Here is a 20,243-nt window from a genome sequence, read left to right on the forward strand (position 1 = left end):
GAAACTGATTAAACAAGTCATCAATCCTTGGAAGTGGGTACTTATTTTTTATCGTCAATTTATTCAACTATCGATAATCCACACACATCCTCATAGTACCATATTTCTTTTTCACAAAAAAGAAATGTTGCTCCCCATGGAGACACAATAGGCCTAATGAACCCTCAATCGAGAAGTTCCTAAAGTTGCACTGTCAATTCCATAAGCTCCTTCGGTGTCATGCGGTAGGGAGCAATGGACACCAGAGTTGTTCCAGGCAAAACTTTAATACCGAACTCAACCTCTGTATCTAATGGTAACCCTGATAATTCCCTGGGAAACATGTTCAAAAATTCTCTAACTATCCAAATAACCTTCCACAGAACTCATGTCTTGCACATACGCTAGAAACACCTAAAACCCTTTTTGGACTAACTTTTTAGCTCCTAGAGCAGAGATTACATTAGAGAGGTAATCTCAATGCTTACCAACCATTACAATATCCACATCATCCTTGGATCTTAGAGTTACTTTCTTTATAGCACAATTCAAACTGACTCGATGCTTTACGAGCTTGTCTATACCCAAAATCAAATCAAACTCCTCGAATGATAACTCTATCAAATCACCCAGAAATACAACCCCATGTATCTTAAGCAAATACCTCTTATAAAATTTATTAACTCGCATTGACTGACCCAACGGACTAACCCCTCCAGAACTACTCTCAACAAGAATTCCCAGGTTAACAAAAAATGTACTAGCTATGTATGAGTGGGATGAACCAATATCTATTAACGCAAAATAACAAATAGAGTGAATGATAAATATACCGGCTATCACATCACTGGTGTATTTGTCCTCGCGACTCCTTGTCGCATATACTAATGCAAGTTGTCTCACCTTAGTCTGATTAGCACCTCTGCCCTCGACCCATACCATTCCCACCCCTAGCCTGACCATGGCCCCTAGGTGGCTACTAAATTACCCTTAGTGGCTGAACCAATCCCGGAGCTACAGCTTGCACCTAATCGACCCGTAGAGGACAATCCTTAATCTGGTGTTGCATAGATCCACATCGAAAAGAAGCTTCCAACCTCAAACACTGGCTTGGATGATGCCTAGTACAGTACCCACACAATGAAATCCCAGTAGAAATAATCAGTGCCTCAACCTGTGGAGGCCCATCAAACCTGGCACGTTTCTTAGGCCACTGAGCAGAGCTAGAAAAACTTGATTCCTTTTTATTTTTTATTCTTGATCCTCTCATTATCCCTCTTTTCATGCTCCATGCGCTTGATTTTTTCAGCAATTTTATCTTCTCTACTACAGTCTCGAAGACACACTCCTACTTCGGAGATACCAAAACCTTAATGTCATATCTCAAGCCCTATAGTGTACACACTCGTACTATGTCCATAGGTTCCACGCGTACTCATTATGCTTAATTTATCTACAATTTCAAAATTTTATGCAGTAGCTGAAATTTGTCATCAGAAATCATATATCTAAAATCTTATTAGAAACTTTTACAGAGTTGTTACAGTTTTTAGCAAAAGAAGATTAATTCTAACACTACAATGTTTTTCTATACTACAAAGTATAGCTAAAGAAGTATTTACAGGATCGAGAGACTCAAAATTTTCATAAACTTATTTTTCAAATTTAATCAGAAGTACAATTTGTTTAAAACACTTATCATAAAAACTTCAACACCAAATTCACAACCCAAGTTTTGAATCTAAACTCTGTTACGATTGATAACTTTCTTATTCTTTGTGTATTTGTGTAATCGAGTTTTAGATTACTTTCGTGGAGGTGTTTCGATCAATTAACATTTTGGAAGCGCATTTCAAGTGTGTATTCTGGAACACTTGTAATTTGAGGTTGTTTTAATATTGATTTTCATGTTTTATAACAAGATTTGGAGTGGTTTTTGAAGCACATGAGCAGCCACATGGGCATGTGCCACACACGAGTGGTCTACACGGCCTGTGTCGCTTTAGAAATTAGGCTATTTTTCTTATCACACGGACTAAAGTAGCTCACACAGCCTGGCCACACGGATGTGTGACCTCTATTATGGATTTTTTTATTACACATGGGCATGTCTCTCAGCCACACAGTCGTGTGCCTCAGTTACATGGGCGTATCTTTCAGCCACATGTTGTGTCTTCCCTATTTCTAAATTATGAATTTTGTCACATGGGGTTAGAGAGTTACACGGTCTACCCACACGGCTGTGTATCTCAATCACACTAGCGTGTCTCTCAGCCACACGGTTGTGTACTCCTGCCATAAGGTCTAAGCATTCCTACACGACCATGTGGTCCTATTTTTTGCAATTTTTACTCCTTATTCGTTAAATGATTCATTTTAGTCCCTAGTTGATTTCTTGCACGTTTAATCCTTTGTAGAAGTGTTTGGCACACCATTACAGCTTGAATTTATTTATGTATGTGTACTTATAAGATTAAATTTTATTGTTCGCTTAAGTGCTTATATAATGTGATAAATAGAAATTGTGTATATTGTTGTTACCACTAAGTAATTAAATACGATTTTGTCTAATTCTGATTTTAGCTAAACTGAACTGTCTGTAAATATTTTTATTGATTATGGAAATTGAAAATTAGCATTTCTGATTCTGTTTATTCGTATGCATAATACTATTTGTGTTTGTATTTGCATTTGTGGTTGAGATTTGGTTATGAAGAGAAAGAAGTTTGATTTAGCAGTTTCTTAGAATTATTATAATTTGGCTGTAAATTTGGAATAATTCAAGTGGAAAATTACCATATTAAGGTATGTTTCGGTTGGATGGGTCCACCATAACCCAATATTAGTGTGTAAAGGTTGGAAAGGGTCTAGTATACCCTTATTGGTGTGTGATGGTTGACGGAGTTCGTGTATAGCAGTTGGATAGGTGGAATTTTATACCATATTGCATTCGTATATAATATTTGTACATCTAATTAATGTTTAAGCTCTATGATTCTTTACTCTGATATGATATCTATTTGTGATCCGAATTTTACTTTTGTAAGTTTGAATGACTGTGTGTTATTGTATTTTGTTCGGCTCAGCTTAATTACATCTGTTTTAAACTCACATTGAGTTTTGTAGCTCACTCTTTCAGTTTTCCCTTTTCAGGTAATTTGCGAGGTGAGGTCTCGGGCTCAACGAATCAGAGGTCTCAGAGTTTCTCATTTTTTTGTTTGGTTTAATAAGTTTTTCTTGAGAATTAATATATTATTTTTAATCACATTGTAAATAAATTTATATGAACTGTGGCATGGGTTTTGATTTTGGACTCGTAAAGTTGAGGTAGATTAGTAGTTTCATGCATGGATTTTAGTCAAATGATTATTTTCCTCTTTTTTAGTCAAATTTTTAAATGCCTAATTTTATGAACTTCAATTAGTCAAAAAATATCAAAATTTTTGTTGCAAAACTAATTTTGAAATTTCAATTGATAATTTGCTAAATCTAAAATGTTTTTCAATCCAAGTAAGGAAATATCAATTTGCTTTTAAATTAATTAATATGATGATTAAGTTAATGTTGCTAAACATAAGATAAACTTAATATTGTTTTTGTTAAGCATAAGAAAATGAGGTTTTCAAAATGGAACCGAGGAATGTGATCGATATTTTGTTGTGGGCCATTCTAGAGGCCAATGTGACCTTTAGAATTTGGCTGAAACTCCTGGGCTGATTTTTGCGGTGTTACACTAATTATCTTCATCATTTTTTATATTAAAAGAGTTTTGGGGAATTTCGGGTTTGAGTCAGAGTACTTTGTTCTTTCGAAGTTCAGGGTTAATTTGTTGAGATTATCTCCATCTTCTACACTTTTGGTTTTTACTCGTTTAGTGAAATCTCCTTTGCTTGTGCTTTTTTGTCTTCTTCTTTGGTGGAATTTTTCCATATATATATTTGTGTGTTGATCATTTTCTACTTTTACTTTTATTTTCTCGTTGCATATACGAGTCGATCCCTAACACTTTCCTTCAAGGGTTTATATAATAGAAATTCTATCACACACATATGCATGAAGAAATCACATATTTATGCTATAGGTAAATATATATGGAATAAATATGAAATAAAAAAATTAGTTTAAATGTACTCCAAGTGTTTATCACAATATTTTCATTTTTCTTTAGTTGATATTGAGTTGACTTGTGACACAAGTTGAAATGTATAAAAAGATCTAAATAAAATTTTGGTTAAAGTGGTAAAAAAAAGGATTTTATAGATGTTGGTGATATAAGTTCAAAGATTAAGATTTGCAATTTTTTGTTGGTTATTTTAATGAGGAAAATATAAAAGTATCTTCGTAATAATATAACTTATTTAAAATATGTAAGGTTATTTTAGTAGTTTTCTTATTTAAGTTAATGTCTAGTTGACTCATGGCACCAACATAGTAACACACTTAAATATTAATATTTATACAAACAATGTGGGTAAAACAATTGGTGTAACAACATTTTATTGTATAGAAATATCAAAATAAAGCTAAAGTGTTAAAGAAGAGATTTATAAATGTTGGAGGAATGGGTTCAAATGTCAACATTTTCAATTTATTTATAGGTTTTTTTCTTGAATAAGATAAAAGAAAAAGTATTTGAGTAATAATATAATTTTTTTTTAAAATCTGTAAGATTATTTGAATAATTTTCTTTGACTGAGTTGGTGTCCGCACTTAAATAATAGTATAGATAAATTACAAATTTAACAAAGTGAAAAATGCATATATCTATAATTTATATAAAAACACAAGTCCAAAGAAACATTGAAATGACTTTATAGCCTTTGTTGTTCATTATGTTGCTAGATTTCTAATTTTAAATATTTTTATTTATAAAATTTATTACATTTATCAATATAAATTCCAATTTTTCTAAAATAATTAATTTAAAATTTACTTGATAATAAAATTTATCATATTTATATAAGAAAACTAATTTTAAGTAATAAAAAATTTTAAATGAATTTATATGATAATAAATGAGAAGGTCAAATTTTATATTGAGTTATTCCCTATTTAAATTTTTTGTATTTCCCTTAACCAAAATGAGTAAAAGAAAAAATATATACTACTTTTTTAAATAGTAAATTTTAATTATTTTTGTAATAAGTAACATTATATTTCATATACAAAAAATTATGAATAATTAATATATTTTTATAATCTGAAATAATCTAACATAATTATATTTGTATTAATTATATATTATCTACATAGTCAATTTATTTACTTTTAAGAAAAAAATAAAAATTGAATAATGTAAGGTTTAATTTACAATATGTCAAGTTTTATACTTTTCATAAATACTTCAATCAATATTATAAATATTTTATTAGGACTATATTATAATTATTAAAATAATTTATTTATTTGGAACAATGTTACTTTGTATTAATTAAACGAAGTAAAACTATATTCCTCAATGAATATGTTATAAATGTTTTAATATGCTTTAATATGCTTTAATAATATTCAACAATGCCTAAAACCACTTGCTTCACATCTGGCATTAAAAACTAATTATATATGAAGGTAGAGGTAATAATAAAAATATATAAATATGTTTTCATATATAAACAAAAAAATTCATACTAAATTATTTACTTGAAAGTACACTAAAACATATTTATATATTATATATGAAATACTGAGACTCTACTTACATTCCTGACCATCAAATAATAGATTTTGTTTCTTATTGAATGATATGCAACGTGTAACATAGGAAAGATATAGTTTAATTGAGATTGTATCATATTGATATTAGATCTCAACTATCTTTCTTTTTGCCAAAACACACACACATGCACACACAAACACATTCCATAATATTCGACTAATTGAGGAAAATCTTTAGATTACCAGGTCCAATTTCTAAAATATATTTTTTTTATAAAAAAATTAACACATTTTACAATTTAAACAACAAGAAATTAAAAAAAGAAAAAATCAAAACAATATCACCTAATTTGACGTAATTTCTAAAATAAGGTCTCATTCTAAAACCCTATAAATAGGTGATATCAAAATTATTCCAATGAAACCCAAGACCAATCATGGGAGTCTCAAACATGAAAACATGGTTACTTTGTTTGGCTCTAATTGGCATAGTGGTGATGGAAGAGGTGATCCAAATCGATGCAGCTATGACAATCCACCATCCAGAGGTCTCCAGTCTTGTTTCCTATCGCCGCCTTCTCTAAGAAGCTGTTAATCCTTGGAATTGTGGCTGCTCAAGACTCACTAGGTGTCGAAGTTAATGTATATTTTGATAATATAAGACGGAACCTTTCTTATATAAATATATAAATATAGAAACCTCCACATATTAATGCAACATGATTAATACTTTTTTTTTCTTTTTCTTTTACCTAACTTGGTTCGCCTTAATCATGATTTATGATTTGACATTGCATTGTTGTGATGCCAAAGGTTTTGTGTCTCTGCTCGATCCTAAATCTAGTAACTTTGATACAATTATGATGCATAAATATAATATAATTAATATATAATATATAATATAATAAGAGATAAGAAAATAATGCAAATAGAATATTATATGAAATATACTGAAAATTAATATAATATAATTATTTTTTGAAAGAAATATAGAATAAATTACAAACTTATAAAAACTTGAATTATTATATTTTATAATAAACACAATCATTATTTGTTAGGAATTTATAAAAAAAATATATAAATACATAAATTATCATATATCATCAATACTACCAATCGGCAATATAGTATTCGGTGAGTATTGGTGGTGCTAGTTCAATTTGTATTAAGTTTTTTTAATCAACATCTAAAACCTATATTAAACTAGTATACAATGAATTACCATACATATTGGTCTTTAATTTCATTTTATTCTCTTATAAAGTGAGGAGTGTAAGCTTCACTTTTAGAATAATTCTATAATGGAAGGGAACATTGCATGAAATCATGAAGATGAAGACTAATTCTAGAAAAAAAAAAGAATCATGAAATTTTTTTTTCAATGTTATTCGTCTTTATATTCATAATGATCTGTTAAATTTATCTAAATAAGTTTCATAAGATTGTAAAAAATTATTTATTATATATACTACTATTGACTGAATATATAATTATATTTTGTGTGTTTCAAAAGAGTAGATTCATAAGTGGATTCACTAGTCAATTTAGAATTCAGGTTCCTTTGGTTGAAAAAATAAAATAATTTAAATTTATATATTTTTAAAAAACTACTCTATTTTATTTTTAAATGTTTTATTTAAAGGATTTGTCTTAATGTATGATTGCAATTTGATTTTGGATTCGTATATGATTACTTTAAAAAAATTATTTTTGAATACACGTTTGAACAAATTAGTTTGTAAAATCATTTGTGGATTGATATGGATTATTTAAATTATTTCTTTCTATCTTGACTTGAATGGAGTGGTGGTTAATGCTTTTGTTAAATATTCCTTTGGCACTGGTTTTGTAACACCCTAACCCGACCCGATTCGTCGGGCTCAGATCTTGGTTGTTATTAAACACAATACTTAAAACAGTTGAACACTTTAAATATTACATTTTAATTATTTCTTTAACTAGAGGACTTAAAATCTAAAAATAAAGGAAAGTTTTAAAATAATTTTTTACTACAGACTTATCACAGCTTATTACAAAGTAGAAGTTTGATAAAAATAAACACATAAGGTGTAACCCTAGACTATGCCACATTTCCACTATTTGTATAATAACCCGATACGAGTCTTCCTTTGCGTAGTCCTGGCATTATCCCCTAAGTGCAATAGAATTGTCACATCCCAAAAGTCAGGAGAGTAAATCGAGGGTTAGTGAATCGGAAATTGCAATTGGGATAGATAATTAAAATAATTAGGAATTAATTAAATAAAATTTTAAAATAAATAGAATTAATAATTTTAGGTTAAGAAATTAAAATTGAGTGTTCGAGAATTAATTTGGTTAAAATAGATTTTAAAAACGAGATTGGATTTAAAAATAATTTTGAAATTGATTTTAATTGAACAATAAGGACCAATTTGGAAAATAGAGAAAACGGGGAGTGGTTAAATGGGTAGTGGCTAAATTTTTAAAAATTTGGTGTATATTTAGCAACCCCACGTCTTCTTCTTCCCTCCCATTCTTCATTAAAAAATTTTCCAAACACCAAATTACAGTTTTTCTTCCAAAATTAGTTCATCCTTTTTTATTCATAAGCTCTCACTACACCAAAACAGGCTTTTAGCGGTGTTTTTTTGGGCCTTTAGCGGCACTTTCAAAAAATGCCGCTATTGATAACATTGCTAATTTTTGCTGTGTTTGTGAGAAAAGTGCAAAAGTTTATGACCTTTAGCGGCGCTTTTCTCACAAACGCCGCTAAAAACATGACTTTTAAAAAATATATTTTAATTTTATCTCTATGATAAATATTATATTATGTTTTATTTTTGAAATTTAAACTTTAAATTTTAAGGATAAAAAATATTAATTAAATTAAATTTTCTATTAAAATTTTAACTTTAAAGCTAAATATAAAAATTAATAAATTTAAATTTAGAATTAAAATATTATGTTTAAATAATGAGCAATTTACCTCACAACTCATCTGATCTATATTAACTCGGCCAAATATAAAAGAAGCTATAAAACACGTAATAGTTAACAATCTTGGTTAAAGAAACTAGTACACAAGGTAGTTACAAAATCCTGTTTCAATAACACCAAATTCAAGTTCCAACTAATATAAACGACCATAGAATGCAACATTAAATAACACTCCACTTGAAGTTGTGGAGAAGGCGCTTGTTGTCTTTGGTAGGTACAAAAGCTGATTTCAGTATATTTGTCAAGTCAAAGAGTCTGTAAGAAATCTGCAAGCAAGAAAAAAAATGTCAGGGCATGACTAATGAGAGATATTTTCAGTTCCCAAAGATGACACCGTTTTACTTACTGCAAGGTATATGGAAGTCGTAAGCATGAAATTCAACATTGGGTAATCTGGGATCAGAGAAAGGAACAGCTTAGGCTGACCATCTGGAACCCCGGATCTGCACATTGATCGGATATTGAGTTAAAAATTCATATGCTATGATTTAGAGGTTCGAATTCGGATCAACTCCTAGCGAGCAGTTGAAGCACCAAGAATTCTCATGTTGTCAACTTCAGCTTACCTTAGCCAGATGTGAATCTGCGAGATATAGGTCTCCAGTGTAATCTTTCCAAGCCATCTGGAAATGAAAGACATATATTAGCTCCACCTTATTGGTCATTGGAAAACAAAAGAATAAAACAAGAGACGATTAAGGGTTACTTACGCAAAAAGGGTTAAACTGTAGCTTCGGAAGGATTGAGTAACATTTCTTAAACATATATACACACTGGTGAAAACAAGGAACAAAAATTTATCGGTAAAAGCCAAAATGTTCAGATATGTCAAAATATCAACACAGTCGACATGAGACCTCCGTTATCGGGATCCATGACGTGTAAGGGTGGTATTTATTGTAGGCAATCTTGTCAAGCTTGTAAATGTGCTCGAACCATAGAAATCCCACCTACAAGTTTATTGAAACCTCATGAATAAGAGTTTCTAGGAAACGGAATGGCAAGTCAAAAGGGGTATATATGATACCATCGGGGCTATTATTGCCACAGCTATTCTAATTGATACTTGCCGCTTCACCTCTGTTTCCTCGAGTTTTTCCATCCATCGTTCAACCTGCAAAAGTAAATCCCAATATCTAGCTATCAACTCCAAAAATAAATTGCATTAATTCATAGCAAAATACAATGAAAAGATAAAAAATAATTGCATCAGAACTTACAGTTGGATGGTAATATGCATATATTATCCCAATAATCCAAATATAACGATCAAGGCCTGAGCGGAATTGCCATTCATGCAAGAGGGGAAGGTTTGGCTTTGTCGGATCAGTATATCCTGCAATGGTTTTTATATTTTTCCCGTCAATATGACCAAAAGTTGTGTAAATAGAAATCATGCTTTGGAAAATTACCCACCAAGGAAAAAGGTGAATGGGCTCCAGAGAAGTTCAAATACTCCAGGCACTTCCCAGACTAGGATAACCACCAAGAAGCAGGCATTGATTTTTAGAGCAATGACTGATCCTTTCTCATTGTACTTGTTCAGAATACCAAGTGCCCCATAAACCATAAGAGTGAATAGAGTATGCATGGGGCATATATAGTACAACATATAACTATTATTGAGGACAACACAGCAAAAAAATACCAAGAAATTGAGCCGCCACATCATCTGTTCAATCAAAACACTCAATGTTGGAACTTGGAACATGGAGTAGTTTACATGATCTTTACTTTAGGGAACTCATACCTGTGCAAACCTTGCAAGACTGAAATCTTTGCGCATATAATAATATGAGAAGTTCCCAAATCCAGTCATCCAAACATAAGCAGCAATGAAAATTCGGATAGCATTATAATCTCTGATGCTGCAAAGTAATGGTACATCAAAAATAATACCTGCAAAATAAATGGGGGAAAAGTAAGCACAAGACTATCTTCAATCCTTGTTTAGTAATGCTAGAACAGTTTGCGTGTAAGCAGCATTGGCCACAAGTGTTTGCACTTTCTATGCAATCCAACACATTCTATTATTACAAGTAAATGAAGATCTTTCAAGAAGAAGATTTTGCAGGTTTATTGCATCATTTCAAAGAATTACAAACCTGCATCCAACCTTTCCACTCCTCAGTTTGATGTCTGTTCAAATAAAGTATAGATTTCCCTGAAAATGGTGACTTATCATGGTGTATCTTGAATGAAGTTATTGCCGAAACTATGATGAGAAGAAAGTAGAGGAACAAGAAAAGAGATTCTCATAGTTAAGACAATATTCTTAGGGCCCAGGGAGCAGTACAGACAGAACATTCTATGGACAAAGAGATTCTCATAGATGATTTTAAATGCACAAATATGATGTCTAAGAATTAAAAAGAACAAAAGCACATTAACAGATCAGTTGAGTCACACTTCTGCTCTTGCTCGTCTAAGTGAAGCTTCCCGGTCTAACATCTCTTCTCAGATCTTAGCTTCTCTTATGACTTTCAAGTCTTTTTCGTAGAACACAAAAGCATGAAACAAATTACAGCAATCAAACACAAAAAGACAATTGTATATATGACAATTTTAATGACTGAAACAATAAAACAATGCTGCATTTCTTTCTAGTTCTTCCAATAAAAGAATACAATAGAACTAAACGTTAAAGCAGAAGTGAAGATCCTGATCCAGAACACAACCCAATAAAGTATTCTCTCTTAACAATCCTTCGAAAGATTTCAAGTAATACAAGTATACTAACTGAAAAAGATACAACTAGATTCTAAATTGTTAATTTGCTGGACTACTTCTTTCAACACTTAGTTTGTATTTGATTTGATTTTATTTTATTTTCAAATTTAAAAAGAAGAATTGTCCCACACAAAAATGTGGTAAGAAATTCATCAATGTGCAAGAAGTTCAGAGGTTTAAGAAAATTTAGCAAGCCATCCTCGGCACTCTGCTATGGTATTCAGAGAATATGAGATAAAAAATATTGAGCTGTTGGATGGTGCCTCATGATGTTTTAATTTCCCAGCACTCAAAAATTAGATGGAAATTTTAATAAAGAAAAGATCTACAAGCAAAGAAAATAATTTAAGTTTAAAAAAAAAAGTAATTCTATCTGTTAAACACTTCACCCCTAAATTGAACTAAGATCAAATCAAAGAATCAATAACCAAAATAGGTTGCATAAAAGTCTTACCGGTGGCATCAACTCCGAAGGCCCTTGGAAAATATACAAACGAGTTGAGCTACGAATGAAAAGAAGAAAAAATTAATCCAAATCTAATATAAATTTTTTCTTCCAAAAGTAAACAAGCAAATAAGAGTGCAACATGGTAAAAGTGAGAGCAATAAAGCACTAAAACTTTTAGAAGTTTAGAACCTTTTGAAAATCATTACACTGGCATTGGGTATAAACAAAAGGGTGTTTTTCTGTTAAACGTTTGCGGCGGGGATAGCCATTGGAGAGCAGAAGAAGAAGGGAAAGTAGAGAAAACGATGAAGGAGTTCACAACGTCGTCGTCTGGTAGCGAGATGGAAAGCTGGGTTCCTTTGATAGGGTCAGGTGAAGAGGAAAGAGAGAAAGGGAGAGGGGAAAGGGTAATAGGAGAAAGGGCTTGGTGAATGGAAAGGGAACGGGTATCAAAAGAAAGTTGACCGACATGAGGGGATTTGAGGATGAAGAAAGCGACGACGTAGATGGTGGCGGAAGGGAAGTCTAAGAAAAGGGGCGGGCACCACGGCAGAGAAGGGAGTGAGAGGCTGTGGGGTGGCCTTTGGGGTCTCATCAGCCATGAGAGTACAGAGTGTTTGTTGGAGAGTGGCAACTGAGAAAATATTGTCGGCCATGGGAAATTAGGGATTTCAAGGGGGAAATTTTGGCGTAAAATGGCGCCAATTTTTAAAGTTAAATTAAATGATTTTTGCGGCGTTTCTATTGCTTGCCTTTTGCGGCATTTTTCATAAAAATGTTGTAAAAAATCATTTCATTTTGAATAAAAATTATTTTATTTAAATATATTTATTAATTCTATTTAAATTAATATTTAAATATTTAAATATATTTTATTTAAACTTATTTATTAATTCTATTTAAACTAATATTTAAATATGTCAAATGGTTTAGATTAAATTTTTTTAAATATAAAAGTATTAATTAATTGTATAAAATTTTATCATTTAATAAATCTCAAGTAAACCTTAACCTTAAACCCTAAATTAACCATTCAATACATATAAAGTCTATCTATTATATATCTCTTAAATAATTTAAACTATACTTATAATTTCAATATATTTAATTTATTATTATCTCTTTTACAATTATATAAGAACATATTTAAAATATAAATTAAAAAATAATTAATCTAAACCCAAAACCCTAACCCAACTCCTGAATCCCTAAACCCTAAATCTCTAACTCTTAACCCATAACGTCTAACCCTTAAATCTTTAACCCCTAAACTTTAAACCCTTAAACCTCTAAACCCCTAAACTGTAACCCGAATCCCTAACCCCCAACCCCTAACCTAAATCCCTAAACCAATTAAATAAGCTTATTTAATATATAAATTATAAAACACTAATTAATCTAAACCCTAAAACCTAACCCGAATACCTAACCGTAAACCTTATTTAATATAAATTAAAAAAATACTAATTAATCTAAACCCTAAAGCCTAACTTAACACTAAATCCATAAACCTTAAATCCCTAACTCTTAATCTCTAACCCCTAACCCTTAACCCCTAAATCACAACCCTTAAACCAAAATCCCTAATCCATAATCCCTAATTCCATAATCTATAAACCTTAAAATTGTAACTCTTAAACCAGCCTTAAATCCTAAATTAACCATATACCCTAAACCATATATATTAAACCCTAAACTATAATGATAATTAATTAAATATTTTAAAATTAATATTATCGTATCTTTTAAATTATATATGAAATTATTTAATATATAAATTAAAAATCAATCAGTCATGTACCCCAAAAATTTTAAAATTATTTTAAATAATAGTATTTTAGTTTTTCCATTTTTAACAAATATTTTTCTATGTTTTTTATTTCAAATTATTTCTACGTGTCATTATTTCAAATTTATCCATTTTTAACAAATATTCAAATTAAAAATAAATTGAATTTTAATTAATATAAATAAACAAATTAAATAGTAAATAGATAGATCAAATATTTTGCAGCGCTTTTTCAAAAACGCCGCTAAAGTCCCGAGCATTAGCGACGCCTTTTCAAAAACGCCGCTAAAGCCTTGAGCATTAGTGGTGCATTTTCAAAAACACCGCTAAAGCCCTGAGCATTAGCGGAGCTTTTTTAAAAACGTCGCTAAAGCCCTGAGCATTAGTGGCGCCTTTTCAAAAACGCCGCTAAAGCCCTGAGCATTAGCGGCGCCTTTCCAAAAACGCCGCTAATTCAAAAATGCCGCTAATTCAAAAACACCGCTAAAGCCCCGAGCATTAGCGGTGCTTTTTCGAAAACGCCGCTAAAGACCCGAGCATTAGCGACGCTTTTTCAAAATTTCCGCTAAAGCCCCGAAAGGTCAGAAAACGATATCGTTGGGCTTAGGATTTTTGCGGTGTTTTTCTAAAAAACGCAGCTAATGCTCATCTCGATCTTTAGCTGCGTTTTATGTAAAGCGCCGCTAATGCTCAATTTTAAGCGGCATTTTTTTATCCAAACGCCACTAAAAATGCCACTAAAAGCCTATTTTGGTGTAGTGTCTCTAAACACAATTTCTTTTCAATTTTGAGAAATACTCATGTTATCATCCTTAAAATGCTCAAGAGATCTTCACATGTTTTAGCTTGAATTAGCTCAATAGCTCATCGATTTTGCAAAATTTAGGTGAGATTCTAACTTTTTATGATTAAACTAAGTGAGGTGTTATTTCAATTTGATTTTAAATGATTGAATCAAGATCTCAATATATTAATTGCTTTTGTAACATTCTAAATTTGGGGTTAGAAATAATAAGATTTGTTACTTGAGTCAGTGGTTCAGATGGACTGCTAAGTTAGTTTTTGTGTTTCAGAGACAATGATGAGCCTAGTGGTTCATGGTTAGGTGTTTGCTAATTTACCCTTAGGTTGTGACACCCCAAAACTCGGCCCAGAAGTTTTGCCCGAATCTTGGAGGGTTACATTGGCCACCAAGATGACACTAAATGAGTCACAGGTTGAAACACATCAACATTTTTCAAAAATTCTTTTCCTCTTGCCGCTTACCAAAACTTGAAACATATTTTGCCTAAAGGCTTACTAATGTTGCAATTATTTTTGTTTAAAACACTACATGAATCTATTTTACAACTAATGAGTTAAAACCATCGGCTTACAGTAAAAAATTTACATCGAAAGAACCATACTGTCATCTTTGCCAAAATTCCGTATTTTAATTTTAAACTCATGCGCGACCTTACAAATTCAAAGCTTAAAAATAATAACCTCAAAGCATACTGATTGTTTGAAAGCAAAAACTCATACCATAGTACTTAAAACTCCTTTATAAACTAGTTAAAAATAATAACAGAATTTTTGAAAATTATTTTTAGTAAGCAAAACCCTCAGAGAATCTGAGACCACCGGTATGCCGAGTCTAAATTTAGAACACGAAAACTACCTGAAAGGAAGAAACACTGAGGGGAGGTAAGCTACGCGAGCTTAGTGTGAGTCTGAAATCATAAAAAAAGGCAACTGATAGAGTATCAAAACGAATATTTGACATGTGCACACAGACAATGAACGAACAAAAAATATTAGTAATCATCCTTACGAGTAGTTTCCATTAACATACATAACATAGTGGTATTATTGGAAACACACTAGTTACTTAAGACACGTCGAACTATTCAAATTATTTCGCCATTAACCCAACAATGATACAGATAAACTTATAATCGAATGTGAGATATTTGCAATAGATTAAAATCATACCCAACCAACCAAACGCCACTTCGACCACCCTACACGCAACAAAGAATGACTTGGTAAAATAATCGAATATAACCAACGAGATAAACAATACCAAGGAAAGAATCCACCTAGACTTCACCTATTATTCTGCATCTGAATTAAACAATTTATTCACTTGTGTCTTGATCTGTAGAAATCCCTAAATTATGTTAATATCTCTTTCGAGAGTAAAAACAATTGACTCTAGGTTGATTAATTGAAATCTCTTTCTAATTAAAACCCCTATTGTCGCATTAATTCGATCTATAGATTCTCCTATTAGATTTGACTCTATTTCGGTAGATTTATGTCATTTTTCTAAGATTTCATGCAACTCCACTCAATTATGTTAGATCTACTCTTAAACAGAGACTTTTGCTCCACTGAAATAAGCACATTGAACATGAATTAATATTCTTACGAGTAGTTTCCAAGAATTTTTGACAATTCCCACTTCTCAAGATTTTGGTTGTACTCTTGTTTTCGTGTAATCAAGATCTTTAGGGGGTAAGTACTGTTGTTTAGGTTTTAATCAAAATTTTTTTGAATTTTCTACTATGTTATGAATGAATACTTTTTTAGTCTTTGTGTACTTGTGTAAATTGAGTTTTTAGCTCGGTTTAGTGGAGACGAATCGGTCAATCTTTGGGTTGGGAATCATTTTTTTAAGGTGTGAGTTCTAATCATTTGTGATTGGTGTGTGTGGGACTTCGTTAAATTTTTTTGTATGTGTGTGTGCGTTGCGGTTAAGCCATATTTTACTCTCCTTTCTACGCTAATAGGCGGTTGTTACCTAATCACGTTTGTACACTTACTTCTCCCTTCACATTGAATGTCTTCATTGTAATTAGGATAATGTTACTTGTTATTGTTAGTTGATGGAAATTGGTTTTATAGATAATTTCCCATATTATATGCTTGTGGTCATGGGAAATGGATCAAATTTGTTGACCTTACAGTTGATTTTTGGCTACATTTGAATGTTCTTCCATTAAAATGATTCATCGACTTAGACAAGAGTAGGATTTTTCAATTAGTAGCTATGGCCGTTTTGAATTCTGAAATTGAAAAAAAATGTATGCAATTAGTGCAGATTTTCTGGGTTGTACTATTTTTTTTGATAAATGAATATATAGTTGCTAATGTTGATGGTATTAAGTTGCTAATTTTGATGGAATTACCTCTTAAATATTATAATTGCCATTACTTGCTTCTATATTTTGTTTACTGTTGTTCGTTTTACATGCAAATGTCGCATATATATACATAAATGGCTGCTGAGTTTTACGTAGTAATGCTGCATATATGTCGCTTTTTTTTGTCTTTGTGGTCTTATTTTTTGCAGACTTTTTTTCACCTTTTAGCAATTTAATTTGTTTTAGTCTCGGAATGATCCCATGCACGTTTAAGCCTTTATAGGAGTATTTGCGACACTAATTTTGTTTGAATTTACTTATGCAAATTAATTTACGTTTCATGAGTTTCGTTGTTCGTATAGATAATTGTGTGATGTGGTATGTTAAAATTCGCACTAACTATTCTGGTATTTTGTAGTTGAGCCAGGAAATGTCTGATTTAATATTTGATATGTATTTATAAGTATCTATTTTGAGAGAATTTTTCATATGCATTGTGGTTGGGACTAACATTGAAAAGAAGGAAGTTTGGTTCGACAGTTTCACTGAAAAACCATATTTTCGTGGTATAACTGCAATAATAAAAGTGGCATATGACCACATTATGGTCTATTCGAATAGATGGGTCCTCAATAACCCAAATATTGGTGTGTAGAGGTTGGAAAGGGTTTAGTACACCCTATTTTAGTGTGTGACGGTTGGTTGAAGGTGGTGTGTAGAGGTTGGATAGGTGGGATTCTGCATCGCATGATATGAAAATGCTATGTACATATTTGCTTTGTGTCACATTAATATGTTATGTTAAATTTCTTATGATTTTTATCTGTGTTTTTATTATGGTATTGTTAAAAGTTGATCGATCGTTTATTATTGCGACGACTACTTCTATTTAAGACTCACACTGAGCTTTCATAGCTCACCCTCTTAGTTTATTCCTTTTCAGGTAACCCTCATGTTTAGGAGCTGGACTTGGCGAGCTGGAGGTCTCGAAATGATATGTTTGGTTTGCCTTATTAAAGTCTTGCATAATTTTTTTTAATAAATTGTTTTCCTTCGGACTGTAGATGATTTTTTATAAACTCTGGTATGAATTTTAACTTTGGACCATCATTAAAGTTTTAGGATTCTGGTTTTGAATTTAAATTGTGATTTCACACGTTTTTCCCTAACTACACTATTTTTTCCTTTCTCTATCAATTGTTCAGTTTTTAAGTGTTAATTTATGGATTTTAAGTGGAAGAAAAATATCATTTTTCCGTCACAATGTTGTTTTTGTTGAACTTTGGTTAGCGAAATTATTAATCTAATTTTTTTAAGGTTATTATGAATAATTGAATTTGGTTTTGGACAAATTTTGAGTGATAAATTGATTTAATATGTTCTTAAAATTATAAACAAAGCTCAATTACGTTTTCTATAAATAAGAGTAAATATGGGTTTTGGTAAGGTTGTTGAAAATTTTAATTGGTGTTTAATAAGGCCATATTTCAGTGGCCAATGTAATCTCCAAAATCTGGTTGAAACTTTTGGGTCGAGTTTTAGGGGGTTATAGATTTTAAGTTAATTTTTGGATTTAAAATGGTAGATATCGTATTTCTTAGCTAAAATTTTGTTATAAAGTGATTTCTAACTCCTTTTGATATAATTAACAGGTATTTAATTTTAATTTAACAAATCCTTATTGAATTTAAGCAAATTGAATGATTTCCCCTATTTAAAGATCACTTAAGCTTGATTTTTTCGAAAAAATTAGATCAGTGTAATTAAGTAAAATTGATGATTTAGATTTGTGATTAGATGAAATTTAGGATGTTTGGAATCGAAATTAAGGTTTAGAAACTAGATTTGAGTAATGAAATTACATTTTCAGTAAAACTATCTAGTTTCCGGTAAGTAAGATAGATGTGTTGTGGTATGCATTTTTTAGATGATTTAAATGTGTTTGAGGTTGTTTATAATGTTTTGTAATGTATTTAATGTGTATGCAAAGTGTCAAATTCGTTGGGAGGTTCTACAAGCAAGGGTAAAGGCAAACAATGGCTTATTTAAAGTCAAGATTGCAAGGTGAGTGATTTGGTGTGCTACAATTATGCACAAATGAAAGTGTTAAAGGGGAGCTTAGGCAGCCTAATCACCTAAACTAAGTTCCATGAGTAAGAGTTTCTACATAATCTAATCATGAGTTGAAAATGATGCTTAAATGTGATATGTTATGTGATATATATTGAGATGACAATGAAAATGTTATGTGTTTATGATTGAATATGATACGAGTCTTGCTGATTTTATGTACACTATATAAGATATATCTGTTGTGGCTATTTGAGAATAATGTGGGCATTTGTAAATGCATGATATGAGACTAGAATATGTGATATAAACATGAGTTGTGTGACATGTGAAAGTGCGTATTAAATAGTAAGAATACATGTTTAAGTAGATATGTTAAATGGTATATTGGTTGTGTTTGGAGGGTATACTTGGTTGTGTTCAGAGGTTATATATATGATGGTGTTTTGCAGGTACATTTGGTTATGTTCGGAGGGTAAATTGGTTGTGTTTGAAGGGTATACTTGGTTCTGTTCGGAGGTTATATATATGGTTGTGTTTGGAGGGTACATTTGGTTGTGTTCGGATGGTAAATTGGTTGTGTTTCGAGGGTAAATTGGTTGTGTTTGGTGGGTGATAACTTTATGCTACACATTATATTGGACGCATTTAGAAATCTACTTATTCAATGTAATATATTTTGTTTATATGCTTCATGATCACATTGTGCCGACATATCAATGTTAATGCTATGAGTTATGCTTGATTGCTTACCATGATTAATTGTGATAGTATGCTTTCTTTCAACTTTGAATATTGTGACTACTTGTTGAAATCTTAAAGCACTAACTGAGCTTGAAAAAGCTCACACTCTATTATGTGTAAAAATGTAAGGCTAAAGTTGAAACGATGAGGAGAAGTGAGCTACCAAGTGATCCAAAGCAAGGTAATTTACCTTGAGTATGTTTGATGTGTTTCCAACTCAATAAGGAAGGCATTGTGGGACTAATCTAGAGGGTTTTAAACTCTAAAATCTTACCAGCTTGTAATTGGACATCGTGAACTCTTTAATTGGTTTGATTTAAAGCTTTTATGACTGTTCCAGATTGATGATTGAATGCTAGATTATGAATGTTTGATGAATTGTATGAGTAATTGTTCGACTAACTTGTAAATGTCGGTTGAAGATCCATTGGTTATTAAGGTAAGTCTTATATGTTTTATATGTTATTTGGAAATTAATCATAAGTTTAGTATGCATGAAATATAAAATTGGACAAATTACGTAAATAGTAGGTGACTTGTGAACTAATTAAATGATAATTATTTTATGAAGAGATGCATGATGTTTTAATGAATCTTCCTAAACAAGATTTATACATATTAATCTGCTATACTATTTTCAACCTTATGAAATGGTGTTTTCCAATATTTTACTACTTTATGGTTTAGATCTAATTATTTGTTTTTAAATAAAATAGGT

The 20,243-nt window shown here is 31.0% G+C and overlaps 2 protein-coding genes across 2 annotated transcripts; both read right to left on the reverse strand.

Moving 5' to 3' along the window:
- Positions 1 to 8,664: 8,664 nt before the first annotated feature.
- On the reverse strand, positions 8,665 to 10,871 carry LOC107949540 (protein REDUCED WALL ACETYLATION 2-like; the record flags this gene model as incomplete). The annotated part of the gene is given in 11 exon segments (XM_041089869.1): positions 8,665 to 8,882; positions 8,963 to 9,059; positions 9,183 to 9,239; positions 9,327 to 9,389; positions 9,478 to 9,566; positions 9,644 to 9,730; positions 9,837 to 9,952; positions 10,033 to 10,288; positions 10,367 to 10,476; positions 10,479 to 10,515; positions 10,722 to 10,871. Coding segments are annotated over 11 exon segments (1,167 nt in total), but the record flags the coding sequence as incomplete, so codon positions are not given.
- Positions 10,865 to 12,454, reverse strand: LOC121203288 (leucine aminopeptidase-like). The gene is made up of 3 exons (XM_041089928.1): positions 12,001 to 12,454; positions 11,801 to 11,849; positions 10,865 to 11,105 (listed from the first exon to the last, which is right to left on the reverse strand). The coding sequence occupies exons 1-3, from the start codon at positions 12,387 to 12,389 to the stop codon at positions 11,100 to 11,102; spliced, it is 444 nt and encodes a 147-aa protein (XP_040945862.1). The 5' UTR covers positions 12,390 to 12,454; the 3' UTR covers positions 10,865 to 11,099.
- Between the last annotated feature and the right edge of the window lie 7,789 nt (positions 12,455 to 20,243).

Source organism: Gossypium hirsutum, chromosome D03 (assembly GCF_007990345.1).
Source record: "Gossypium hirsutum isolate 1008001.06 chromosome D03, Gossypium_hirsutum_v2.1, whole genome shotgun sequence".
Lineage (NCBI taxonomy): Eukaryota > Viridiplantae > Streptophyta > Magnoliopsida > Malvales > Malvaceae > Gossypium > Gossypium hirsutum.